Below are 13,548 nucleotides of genomic sequence, written 5' to 3'. Positions count from 1 at the left end.
AGTCTCGTATCTTTTATCGCTGCTGACAAGACAGTGTCAAATCTGCGTCTAATTGCTGCCGGTGCTTATATCGCTATGGAAAGAGAGCTCTCACGTTTCGGTTTTGAAAAGATTTTTTTTATCGATCGGTTGTAAAGATCGTCCTTATTGTCTACAGGAAAAGGGACTGATTGGTTTATGTACGCAAACTGGAAACCTTCTTGGGAGAGAAAAAAAATGATATATAAGCTAATTATCTATTGTTCCAAATATCTTATTCTTATTCATTCTTTGTCTCTGTATTTTCCTATTCTCTATTCTCATAACAGTAAACAAAACATCATTTGCTACTCTAATAGATAATAAACACCTTCAAACGAAATGAGTTCTATCGCAGAGAATATAATACAACAGGCCACTCACAATTCTACATTGCACCAATTGGCCAAGGATGAGTCGTCCTTAGGTGTCACCACTGCCTTCAGCATTCTGGAAACAATTAAGTCTATGTCATATTTGAAAATTTTTGCAACTTTAATCTGTATTCTTTTGGTTTGGGACCAAGTAGCATACCAAATAAAGAAGGGTTCCATTGCAGGTCCAAAATTTAAGTTCTGGCCCATTATTGGTCCATTTTTGGAATCTTTAGATCCTAAATTTGAAGAATATAAGGCCAAGTGGGCTTCCGGTCCACTTTCCTGTGTCTCCATTTTCCATAAATTTGTTGTTATCGCATCAACTAGAGATTTGGCAAGAAAGATCTTGCAATCCTCTAAATTCGTTAAACCTTGTGTTGTCGATGTTGCTGTGAAAATTTTAAGGCCATGCAATTGGGTCTTTCTGGATGGTAAAGCTCATACTGATTACAGAAAATCATTGAACGGTCTTTTCACTAAGCAAGCTTTGGCACAGTACTTGCCTTCATTAGAACAAATCATGGATAAATACATGGATAAATTTGTTCGTCTATCAAAAGAGAATAACTATGAGCCTCAAGTCTTTTTCCATGAAATGAGAGAAATTCTTTGTGCTTTATCATTAAATTCTTTCTGTGGTAATTATATCACTGAGGACCAAGTGAGAAAGATTGCTGATGATTACTATTTGGTCACTGCGGCATTAGAATTGGTTAATTTCCCTATCATTATCCCTTACAGTAAGACATGGTACGGTAAGAAGACAGCTGACATGGCCATGAAGATTTTTGAAAACTGTGCTCAAATGGCAAAGGACCACATTGCCGCCGGTGGTAAACCAGTTTGTGTTATGGATGCCTGGTGTAAATTGATGCATGATGCAAAGAATAGTAACGACGATGAATCTAGAATCTACCACAGAGAATTCACTAATAAGGAAATTTCCGAAGCAGTTTTCACTTTCCTATTCGCCTCTCAGGATGCTTCCTCCTCTTTGGCTTGTTGGCTGTTCCAAATTGTTGCTGATCGTCCAGACGTTCTAGCCAAAATTAGAGAAGAACAATTGGCTGTCCGTAACAACGATATGTCTACTGAATTGAATCTCGATTTGATCGAGAAAATGAAATACACTAACATGGTCATCAAGGAAACTCTACGTTACAGACCCCCTGTCCTAATGGTTCCATATGTCGTTAAGAAAAACTTCCCAGTCTCTCCTAGCTATACCGCCCCAAAGGGCGCTATGTTGATTCCAACCTTATATCCGGCTTTGCATGACCCTGAAGTTTACGAAAATCCTGATGACTTCATCCCTGAAAGATGGGTAGAGGGTTCAAAGGCCACTGAAGCAAAAAAAAACTGGTTAGTTTTCGGTTGTGGCCCACATGTTTGCCTAGGTCAAACATATGTCATGATCACCTTCGCTGCTTTGTTGGGTAAATTTGCTCTGTACACCGATTTCCATCATAAGGTCACTCCATTAAGTGAAAAAATCAAGGTTTTCGCCACCATTTTTCCAAAAGACGACTTATTATTGACTTTCAAAAAGAGGGATCCAATTACTGGAGAAGTCTTTGAATAACTAAGAAGCCAAATTCATCTTGGTTACAAATTTCAAATCATATTTACTTCATTTTAAGGGTCGACGTCTGAGTACATTACGCTCCCTCCATTTCTCTTCATTTCAAATACAATTATTATATAGCAATCATATTTATTATACAGATTTTTTATCATATTCAGGTTTTATAAACAATTTTCATTTAGTTTTCCACTGTATCCCGATCAGCTGGTAATTCACCGCATCTACAAGCGCTTAAGTTTACCAATTTTCTTCGCCTCATTTTTTTCCGCCTAGGCAGTTTTTCATGTCAACTGTATGATATGAGTTCAATAGATTAAATGCTATAATGATATGATATGAAATATATACATACATATATATTTATAAAAGGAGTTTTTTTTTGTTATTGTACATGAAGTTGCGAAACAGAATAGACTGGCTTCAATCAAATTTAATCTTTTTACCTTCAAATTTAGTTTTTTGTAACTTTTCTTCAGCTAGTCTCTTTGCAATCCAAGAAGGATGATCTTCGCCAGTGGCGGTTGTTTCTGTTTCCTTCCTGCGAGACACTTCAGCACGTCTACCTTCACGTTTACGTTCTTTATCCCTACTTTCTTGTAATTCTGCTGCTCTAGCTTCACGTTTAGCTACTCTTCCTTCGTATTCGATTTGTCTTTGCTTTCTCTCTTCCATTTCCTTCTCCAACTCTATTTGCACATGCTTGGCTTGGGAGCCATATTTTTTCTCCCAAATCTTTCTTCTTGCTCTCTGTCCTCGTCTGTTTTTTCTCTTTGGTTCATTTGACATTTGTTCCCTAGCCGTATGGTCATCCACAGTACCATTCTTTTTCCTTCCCTTCACATTCATATCTTCCTCGTCACTATCTTCCTCGCTGTCATCCCCACTATAATAGCCAGCCATTAGTTCAGGCAAGTTATGTACCTTCGCCTTCTTTCTCCTTGGTTCATTCTCCTCTGTACTAATGTCCTCTTCGCCATCGTCATCTTCATCTTCATCTGTCACTTCATTGTAATTGATATTGGGGTTTATGTTTCCTTCACCTTCTTCTTCATCTCCTGAACTGGCCAACATGCCCTCATATTGTTTTACCAATAGGTCTTCATCGTCTGATGTTATTTCCCTATTACTTTGAGTTGGTCCGGTATTCGTATGAGAACTCCTATCCATGTTCTTTTCCTCATCATTGTCATCAGCCTTGTGCTCATTATTGGCGGGCGCTGGAGTGGTCTTAGATTGCTTTTCTCTTGCCTCATACTTCTTTGCTTTCATAGCACTCACATCAAATCCAAATATGAGACAAATACTCAAATCAAAGGAATCAACCAAATTTTGAACGGTTTTACTTTGACCAATCACCGCATTTAACTTTTCACAATCGGGTAGCTTCGTGATAACATTGTTCCAGATACTACTGGGGTTCCATTTATTTGCTTTATCGTTAATGTAAACACTGTAATCACTATTATCCAACCAAGCTTTAGCATTCGTGTCACCTTCAATCTTTTTGCTCTTTTGTTTAATTCTTTGATGCAAAATCTTGATTAGCTTGAATCTAGTCATGAACAGTACTAAGTCATCTAATGAAAGTTGTGTGCCAAGCATTTTCTCCATTTCCATAGTTGCAGTTTTGTTCCTCTTAGCTTCTCTTGTTTTACTGGAGTCTTTTTGAGCCATTTTTTGAACTTGTTCTTTTATACATTTCGATAAATGGGTCTCGTAGTAATGAATCTTATTGTTGAGTAACTTTGAGTAGCTTTCATCCAGTTCTTTATTTAAAGTTTTCAATTCTAAAGAGCTCAATAGCCTTTCAACTTTTTTCTTGTTCTTTTTGCCGATACAATTGTACAATTTTGGGGTTTTCGGATATCTTGGTTCGAACTTCTCCAATGTCTTCGTTAAATAATGATATTGGTACTCCAATTGATCCAGCTTGTAGACCGAGACGGAGGAATCAGAAGTCATTTTTTCTTTGAGCTACCCGTATACTTGGGCTCTTTATCCTGAAACACTATCTGGATGACTATCAAGCTATATATAATTTGAAAAATTTCAGTGATGAGGTGGATGCTAGTGAAAATTTGCTTAAGAATAAATGTTGTTAATGTCTGGGTGTTGTTTATATTAACAAATTATTGGAAAACAAGACGAAGGAGGAAACATTGTCAGTTTCTTTGGATACATTGTGATCAGACTGACGTGCAAATCATTTAATGAGACGTTTTCTTCATTGAGGATCTCAAGAAAATATATAGCTCAAGAAGTTGTCATCACATCACAAATTTGGTTATCATAAGAATTGCTTTACCGATGAATACATTTGAACTCAAATATATTGGAGAGATTAGAGTCGTTCAGAAAATCTTGCGACCGTTTCACTTTACTCGATTTCTAAATTTGCTAAAAAAAATTAAAGCTCAGTACCACGCCCTGTCACGGGCGAAATATCATCAAAGTTAATCGATAAACATTCGAAAAACGCAGTTGACCGTCGTGAAATGTGGAAATCATCATAAACAATTTTTAAAATCGAGGTAAAGTTGAAATATTGCGACATCTTGTACGGTCTCTTATCTCTCAGATAAATTTTATTTTCGATTCACTCTTGCATCAGACACTAATTGCTCTTTTCAATCATTAAGATCAGACATATGCTTGTCTATTTGAGTAATTTGTTTCATCTTCTGCAGTATGTACTGTTTTTGTCTTTGAAGCTTTGGAATTTTTCTGAAAAACATGGGAATACAGACACATCAACTGATGAAATAATTAGGTTATCTGTCGATTTTTTTCCATTTCCAATTCTTTAAAAATACAAAAGAATGCTGTAAATAGTTTCAGAAAGGCATGAATGGTAATTTTAATAGTTGTGTCTTCACGAATGATCAGACTCGTCATCTATAAATATCTCATCATAAAAACTAATTCACATAGGAAAGAGAAAAAAATCCAATCCTGTCCTTCAAGGGAAAGGATTCCCTTCAAGTCCTCAAAAAACTTGCAATGGATCAGTAGCGTGGGTTTTCTAGGCCCACTTAAAGCATTGTCACTCATTCGATAGGATACAATTTGATCCTTCTCAGTGCCCAGTGCTGTGGATCCTCATCTCCATTGAACCAAATAGATCAAAAAATCAATCTATGGAAGAATAGCACTAAAAAACTACTGTTTTTTAAGCAATGTATTCTTCCTATTTTATGAAAACCCGCAAATTTAATATTAACCTTTGGGAGGTGTTTGCTAAGTCAGGATAGTGCAAAAACGTATCAACATATACTCGTTCAGCCAGTAATTCCAGCTTTTGTTTTTGTTATAATCATCATTCATACAAACACCTCTAAAGTTAAACACGGAGTAGAAAATTGAAATGGATGGAAGGTGTCAAAGGAGAACAGAGAAATTGAAGAAATACCACTGTATTTCAATCCGAACTTTTCTTTTCAGCATCTTTGTTTTTTTCTTTATTGCTAATTAAAAACCTCAGAAATAAGAATAAACGTTCTAATCACAATAGATTCAGAAACTCTAGTTTGTAAAAATTTATTTTGGTCATCAGGGGAATAATTAGCCTGTGATAATGACGAAAGGCATATCTGAAAAACTAATCGTGATAAAGAAAAAAGACAAAGAAAACGGAAATAAAAGGAATCTTAGGAAGATTCAATTTCACTTTCTGCCTCTTGCATTTCCAACTCCATCTGGTCTGTATTCTATTGGCTCCATGTTGTTGTGTAAATAATATAATCAACAAATAATATATGGAAGAATATTTATCAAAGCTATTATCTATTTCTGCGTCTCTTATTTATACCTGAAATTCTCCTGTAAAATGAAAAAAAATCTGGAATTGAAAATGTCGCAAAAATGTTTGGGCGTGCGGGTAATACGCAAGTTTATTATTGAGGGCTATTGGTAGTGCTTGGGTGTGCAGGAACGTAATCACTAGAAGTATTGTACACGTTGTGAGCTCAAGATGATGAAGTGCTGGTAAGGCGCCTATCCTTGGACGGGTATAGCTTATAATTTCACAGAATAGATAAATTTTAGCTGGTAAATTAGATTTTGTTTGGAAGCTGTGACTATCGTTCGCCTTTCATTGTGTATTTTGTGTGTTGCCCCACATGGTTGCTATTGTACCTCATGTTTCCTTTACCACAGCTAATTCTGCTCAGAAAACTAAAGGAAGCCAAATACCACCAGAGGAGATCCGGAAGATCAATATGAGAGCTCTTAAAGTTAATTTGAGGGAGGGTTCTCGAGGTTTTGAGTGCTTTTTTTCGAACTTTATCCAGATATTCATACTGCTGGGCACTTTTTGTTACGGTTTCAAAAGGCTTCAGCCGTGGTCTAGTGATGGCATTGACACGTCTTATAAACAAATCTTCGTAAATGTCCTCGTGGTTGGATTGATAATGATAAGTGTGGTTTTCATCAAATATTGGCAACATGGCCGCGGGAGCTTACCTAAGTTTGATACCGTTTACAGTTTATATTTACCCTTCATGATTTCATTATTGTTTGATACACCTTCTACAGTAATAAATACTATACTGATTCTTTCGGTACTGGATTCCTATGAATGGGACACTCAATTAATAGTGGTGATTTTACAGTTCTGCCTCGTATTTTTCAATTTTGAATCTGATGACAGGGAAAAGAATATTGTCAGCATTATAATAAACTCGTTGCTGTCGTTGATTTTAAAATATATTGGACAACTGAAGAGCTTAGACAATATCGACTCTAATCTATTTAGTATCATACTAACGAATATATTATACCTTTCTGAAGCAGACTCAATACAATTTAGAATTTTGAGGGGCATTATCATTGCTCTCATAACGGTAATTTCAATAAATTATATGCTCAATAAAATAATGCACGTTAAACCTTTTATTTTGTCGATATTTTTTGCTGTTGGACTTCCCGCTTTTACGAGTATCTTCATTCAATTAGAAGGCGACAGAAACCCGCTATTCTGGTTGGTAGAATATATCTTAGAATCTGCCACCCGTCAAAAGATCCTATTTGCTTGGTCTTCCATTCTTATGCTGTCTATACCAAGTATTTTGATTGAAAAAGATAGTCTATCATTGAATACCTCCCGAAAATTGTGGCATTTCATCATTTTCTTACTCATAGTACCGTCATTCCAAATAGATTCAAATTTCGTGAAAATTGCGTTGTCCGGAACAATACCAGTCTTCTTATCAATCGAATATATAAGGTTTCAAAACTTACCACCGCTGGGATCTGTTGTTGAAAAGCATCTTAGAAGGTTTGCGGACGCCAGAGACCACAGCGGGCCTTTGATCATTTCATACCTTTATTTACTGATCGGAATATCCACGCCTTTACTAATGAATAATTCTCCTATGGGTTTAATAGGGCTGGGAATTGGTGATTCGCTTGCATCCATTATTGGTAAAAAGTATGGCCGTATTCGTTGGCGAGGCACTCAGAAAACTATAGAGGGAACTTTTGCCTTCATAATTACTAGTTATGTTGTTTGCTTGATCTTATTCTATTTTGATAGGGCAGTCATTTTTAATCATTTGACTGCTTTACAATTACTCGGCGTTTGTACGCTGAGCGGAGTACTAGAAGGTAATAGTGTACTTAATGATAATATTTTGATACCTGCATTTATGATGATTTGCGAAAAATTGTTTACCCTTTGATATACTCATTTATTTGTAAACTTATATATATGAAATCTTTTACATTTGTGGTGTCGAACTAGTCCAAGATGAATAGAATTATGGAGATGAGAATTAAACAGTTGATTTGTTCTTTTCATTTTATATCTAGTACTTACACATAGTATATACAAGTATTAACTATGGATATAAAAAAATCCATAAATAAATGAGAATGGTTAATTAACTTTCTATTTCTTGACATGTTTCTTCCTACTCTTGCTTTTATTTTTGCTTTCGGTATTGGCAGAATCACCTTCAATAAATGTTAACAACTCATCTACACTCTTATTGGCCAATTCAGGTTTTACAACGTCGTTTTTTTGACGATGACTCTTTTTTTTATGACCAACTGTATTTGATCCTGTTGCTGATACTTGATCCTGTGCTAGCTGCTTCTTTTGTTTCAAATCCATTATCAACGAACTCAAACCATTAACCCATTGTCTTGATTGTGCTGAATGTGTGTGATTCATACCTAGCTGTTTAGTAAAAATACCTTGGGTGACAGTGATGTGCTCTAATGCACGATGGAAATCCTTCAGTGCAGCAAATAAGTTACCCAGACGTGATTCGGTATAGCCGTATGCTAACGAGTCTTTGCCTTCAAGTTCTACGACATAGGAACTTAGTTGCCCCAAGATTTCAATGGCCAATTTGGTATCTTGAACACCCAGAGCTAATTGTTCTAAATGGTTGAAAATACTTGTTGGCGCTGGATGATGGATCTTGGGTAATTGATAAACTTGTAGGATTTCAGCTAGTCTATTGTAAATAACGGCAGCGTTATAAGGACTTTCGTTAGAAAATTCTAAAATTGCCAAATTAGTTAAAGCTCTCATCATTTCAAAAGAATCAATACCGCTAACTCTTTCATAGATGGTGCATGCTTTGCGACAAAATGCAATGGCTTCAGGGTATAATGCTAATTTATTGTAGATGGCAGATAGCGATAAATACTTCTCGGCAACAGTGGGGTGTAATACATTATTCACATCCTCTAAGACTGTAATGGACTGGGCAAGCAAAGTCAATGCAGTCTGTTTGTCTTCATTGATCATAGAAGCACCTTGAGCCCAGAATTCCTCACTGACGGAAGATGTATATTCTGATAGCTTAACGCGTGGAATAATAGTCAAATCGTTTAAACTGAAGGTAGCAGATGGTTCAACATACTTGTTTTTGATTTTCCTGTCTAGTTTTTGCTTATAGCTCTCCAATTGTTCTCTGGTGAAGAAATATTCCTTATTCAGCAGTTGAATACCAAATTTGTAAGAAACACTTCTAATAAGGACGAAAGGATTTTCCATATAAGCTTCAATCCAATCTGATGGCAACTGATGACGGAAACGTAAAGAGGCTTGTTTAGAAATAGACTCTAACAACTCGGAACGGGTCAATTTAGCAAATGAATACTTACTAACCGGATAAAATTCATCGACAGGCTCCGTTTTCGGATTAGCATTAAAGTTTGTGCCAACCAACATATTGAAGAAGTAAGCAACCAAAGATGGGACCAAAATAACCGGAACATCTTTACTAAAATCTTTCAGAACATGCTTCAAAGAACGTGAGATAATCTCTAGCTCTGCGATTTTTATTAGTGGCAACAGCTCATCATAAGCAACCACAACAGGTTTCCCTTCGGTTGGTTTTTTGATTTCTTCATCGTTTAACTTCAAATCTTCGGTTAATTCCTTAGGGACTTCTTTGCCTTCTTGAACCAATTTATTAACCTTAGCTTGTCTCTCTTTGATCATTTTTTCGATTTTTTGCAAGTAGGATTTTTCCCACTCCTCATATTCTTTGTTGCCTTGTTCAACAGCTTTCAAATTTTCTTCATACTTGGCAGTTTGAGAGTCTAACTGTTTTTGAGAAAGCTCGATGATTTTGCCCAGATAACGCATATTGATACCATTCTTATGTAAAGTGTCGGCTAAATGCTCACCATTGTAAGGTGTGCTCAAATTACCGGATAGATAATCTTGAATCACACCGGGAATGACTTCTTTTTGTAAGTAGTTTGACATTTCGTCAACAGTACAGTCCTCGATACCCTCAACTTGGTAAGCATCAGGGTTGTAGCTGAATTCATTTTCTTCATAGGCTTTGTCAAATTCAACCCCCTCTTTCTCGACCTTATCATTCCACCATTTCTCTACTAGCTCCGGGCGTAACAAGGTTTGTCTGTGTGGATAACGGCTGTCGGTCGCTTCAACGTTGTCGTAGTTTTCTTTAGCGAAGTTGACATCCAGAGGATATGTGTTTGCTAAATCCAAAATGTAGCGCCTCTTATCGAAACCGACAATTCCCTTTGATTGAGAGGAAAATACCAATTCAGTACCGTTGATTTTGTGTTTCTTCAAGTGGAAAGCCTTCACAAATTTCTTTTCCAATACAGCCTCAAAGGCAGAATCGTAAACAATTTCTTCTAAGCCTTCATCAAGACCGTATTTAACATTGATATCATTTACAAAATCTTCAGTAACTTCTTCGCCTGTATCAGCGTCTTTGACAATCTTGTTACCCATAGTAGCTAGAAGCCCAGGTACTGGGGTTTGAGCCAAAATCCTTCTGCCAGCAAATTCAACAACTGTTGTTAAAAGGTAACGAACTTCGTGCATGTTCAGACGATTCAAAATGTTGATTGTCTTCAAATCTTGGTTGGAAGCGGCGATTGCAGCCTCATCTCCACCCTTACCTTCATAATTGCCGCTGACGTCAGAAACATAGGAATAAAATATATTATCCTTCAGGAAAATTTGCTCTCGTGTTGGAGATTCTGGGTTCATTGCAATGAAATCATTGCGAAAAATTGACATGGCTGCTGATGTTGCAGTAACGGAGAATTCATGTACAACTTTAGCGAATAATCTTTCCATCTCAATACGATCTTGTAAAGTTGACGTAGTCAAGTCTTTGATGGCCTGGAATTCGTCATTAAAGTTTCTTTCTGGAGTAGAATCCAAGGCAGCTGTCTGCAATCTCAAATAGTCTGGACTATTTGTTGGTAAAGAAGAAACAAGCCACGGTTTATGTAAGAAAGTATTGCTTGGTCTCACATAGCTTGTAGAATCCAAAGCAGATAATTTTCTTTCAAACGCTTGAACATGAGAAACAAATTTTTTGGAACGAGAAGCAATCAATTCAAATAGACTGTAGTAAACCAAGGATGCATGGGCGTTATCCTCAGTATTTTCCTTTTGAGAAGGATCGAATTTAGTTGAGTTGGATCTATTAACGTAAAAACCTGATGGAATTGCAGTGATATAGAAATTTTCGCCCTCTAAAGTAACAATTTGTAGATAAAAAAGATGACCTTTACTTCTATAGAACGGAGGTACTGGGTTGTAGGCCGCGAAACTCAAAGATCTGACGCAGGGGGTGATGATGTTAGATTCAGATGTCAGAAGTTTGTTAACGGAGGAGTTCTTGAAGCTAGAAAAAACTTCTTGGACCATTTCATTGAATTTTAACTTTTCCTCTTCGGAAACATTTTTGAGGATATTTTTCTTTTCTTCTGGGTCACTTTCGCCTTTCTTCTCATCTTGCTTTGATGGTTCCTTGATAGGACCCAAAGGTAACGAGGAAAAATTCGAGCCAGTGGAAATGGCAAACTCAGATAAACCGTCTGAAGTTTCCTGGGCGAATCCGATGAAGTCGCGAACTGTAATCACATGTTTCAAGGCCTCCCTTGCACTGTATGGCTTTAGTACTATTTGAAGTTTTAGCTCGTCTTTTTCACCGATGATCTCCTTTATAGAGGTTTCCTCGGTTGGCTGTGAGTCAGCTTCAATTGCCTTCAAACTGATGTTTGTTAAGTACTTAGAACTTGGAATCATAGCCAATACATCTACAATTGTCTGAATTTTAGATTCTCTGCCAATTTCAAAGGATATGTCATTGTTCTTCGAAGTTGATATCTTTTTGAAATGATTAGTATTATGAGAATAGTTGTCTTCTTTTGGAAGTTTGACTGTAACCTTGACGGTGGCGTTTTTGACTTCTTCTTTTACCTCACTCATTAGAGATTAAGGATACGTAATATGAAGTAAACAGTAACAGTACGCAGTCTTGATCCTTTCGACAAACAATTTTTGGCTCAATCAATACTTTACAATCAGTAAACCCGATTCTAACTCCCACTAATGGCAATTTTCTCTGTTAAAAATATTTCGAATTAGCATTCCTCAAGAATTCGTATCCGTTTTATTGGCCATCAATGACCGGAAAAACCTGTCGACGTGAAAAAAAAAAGTTGACCAAAATTTTGAAAAATATATACTCACTACTCCGATACGGGGAGTCGAACCCCGGTCTCCACGGTGAAAGCGTGATGTGATAGCCGTTACACTATATCGGATAGGTAATCATTGCTATGTGGTATCTCAAGATAGAGTACCTGAACATGACGACGGTACGTCATAATGAACGCGACGGAATTATCTATGAAACGTGCTTGAAATAAACCAATAGAAGTCATACAAGATATTAGCACCACATTCGTAATTCCATTCTAGAATGTGCTCCTCACTCAAATGTATTGACCAGTAAAATCTTGTGACATTTGTTGGAATTCCATTTTTAATAAGTGTTGGAACAAAAATCAACTATCCATCAATTACTAGTATAGCTCATTAATACATTCAATCACGTAACTAGAAGATTATCATATACGGTGTTAAGAAGATGACAAAAATTATCAGACCAGTAAAATAAGATTCAGAACAGTCATCGAATTTAGTGGAAGCTGAAGCGCAAGGATTGATAATGCCATAGGATCAATGAACGACGACGTATAAAAATGAAGGAAGAAATAAGAATAAGATTATGTAAAAGTGTCGATTCCCTTTCGTGGATTCCTAAATCCATGAGGAGAACTTTCAGTATATTCTATACACATAATATTATTAACCTTATCAAAAATGGAATCCCAACAAATGTCACAAGATTTTAATGGTCAATGCGACTCATATAATTATATATATAATGTTGATAATTAGTAGTATTAATAAAGAATAAAAGCTGAACTCTTTCATATACCATATAAGAGAGGTATATAAAACACACGCCGATTGGACATATTAAGTATGTTCAACATAAAAATAAACTAGAGAATTCATTATAAGTTCAACGTAACGACTCATATCATTTATATATACATTCCAAGTTAATGTTCAATTAATGGATCTTTGACTCCAAGTGCAACCACCAATAGAACGTCATTTCAACATTCTTCATCCTGAAACAAGACTAGTTATGTGAATAATGATGAACCTACTTGTTCCAACAATTTTTGTCATCTTCTTAACACCGTATATGATAATCTTCTAGTTACGTGATTGAATGTGTTGATCAGCTGTACTAGTAATTGATGGATAGTTGATTATTGTTCCAACAGTAACATCCCGTGAATTATCGTGACAACTAGTTTTACTTACTTCCCTTTTACCAACCGGATCGCTAAATTACCCTGGTATTACTCGAGCCCGTAGTACAACATGTTATGGAAGGCCCAAGATATTATAATATTGTGTCTTCAGGGGAACTTTTAGTGGCAAGTACATTTATCATTGTTGGGGCAAGCAAGTTTTTCATTGTCCACATAAGCAATCATATTTATTGTCTGAGGCGTCCAGATTGTATACCAAGTTGTACTTCGTACATGCTACACTGGTGTCGCACCTGTTATAAATGGACCAGCCGTTTGGACAGCATAAGCAGTCCGAAGCCAAAAATCCATTAATTGACCACCAACTCGGAATTTGTGTATAAGCAAGCCGAGTCGTTAAATTGGACTTACAGTAAACATCCTAGTTTATTATTATATTATTACCGTTGATAATTAGTGGTTTAGTAAGTTGTAGTAATT

The 13,548-nt window shown here is 36.3% G+C and overlaps 4 protein-coding genes and 1 non-coding gene across 5 annotated transcripts; 2 read left to right on the top strand and 3 right to left on the bottom strand.

Moving 5' to 3' along the window:
* Positions 1–360: 360 nt before the first annotated feature.
* Positions 361–1,977, top strand: ERG5 (C-22 sterol desaturase; the record flags this gene model as incomplete). Its single annotated transcript, XM_056230245.1, has 1 exon — positions 361–1,977. The coding sequence occupies one exon, from the start codon at positions 361–363 to the stop codon at positions 1,975–1,977; it is 1,617 nt and encodes a 538-aa protein (XP_056084184.1).
* Positions 1,978–2,400: 423 nt separating this feature from the next.
* On the bottom strand, positions 2,401–3,942 carry BUD22 (Bud22p; the record flags this gene model as incomplete). Its single annotated transcript, XM_056230244.1, has 1 exon — positions 2,401–3,942. The coding sequence occupies one exon, from the start codon at positions 3,940–3,942 to the stop codon at positions 2,401–2,403; it is 1,542 nt and encodes a 513-aa protein (XP_056084183.1).
* A 2,156-nt stretch (positions 3,943–6,098) lies between these two features.
* Positions 6,099–7,658, top strand: SEC59 (dolichol kinase; the record flags this gene model as incomplete). The annotated part of the gene is made up of 1 exon (XM_056230243.1): positions 6,099–7,658. The coding sequence occupies one exon, from the start codon at positions 6,099–6,101 to the stop codon at positions 7,656–7,658; it is 1,560 nt and encodes a 519-aa protein (XP_056084182.1).
* A 209-nt stretch (positions 7,659–7,867) lies between these two features.
* Positions 7,868–11,701, bottom strand: CLU1 (translation initiation factor 3 subunit CLU1; the record flags this gene model as incomplete). Its single annotated transcript, XM_056230242.1, has 1 exon — positions 7,868–11,701. The coding sequence occupies one exon, from the start codon at positions 11,699–11,701 to the stop codon at positions 7,868–7,870; it is 3,834 nt and encodes a 1,277-aa protein (XP_056084181.1).
* Positions 11,702–11,967: 266 nt separating this feature from the next.
* Positions 11,968–12,039, bottom strand: Skdi_13.trna6E. The gene has a single exon. It is a non-coding gene; the product is annotated as a tRNA-Glu (tRNA).
* Positions 12,040–13,548: the final 1,509 nt, after the last annotated feature.

Source organism: Saccharomyces kudriavzevii, assembly GCF_947243775.1.
Source record: "Saccharomyces kudriavzevii IFO 1802 strain IFO1802 genome assembly, chromosome: 13".
Lineage (NCBI taxonomy): Eukaryota > Fungi > Ascomycota > Saccharomycetes > Saccharomycetales > Saccharomycetaceae > Saccharomyces > Saccharomyces kudriavzevii.
The sequence above is the reverse complement of the archived record's forward strand: the minus strand, read 5'-3'. Positions and strand labels throughout refer to the sequence as shown.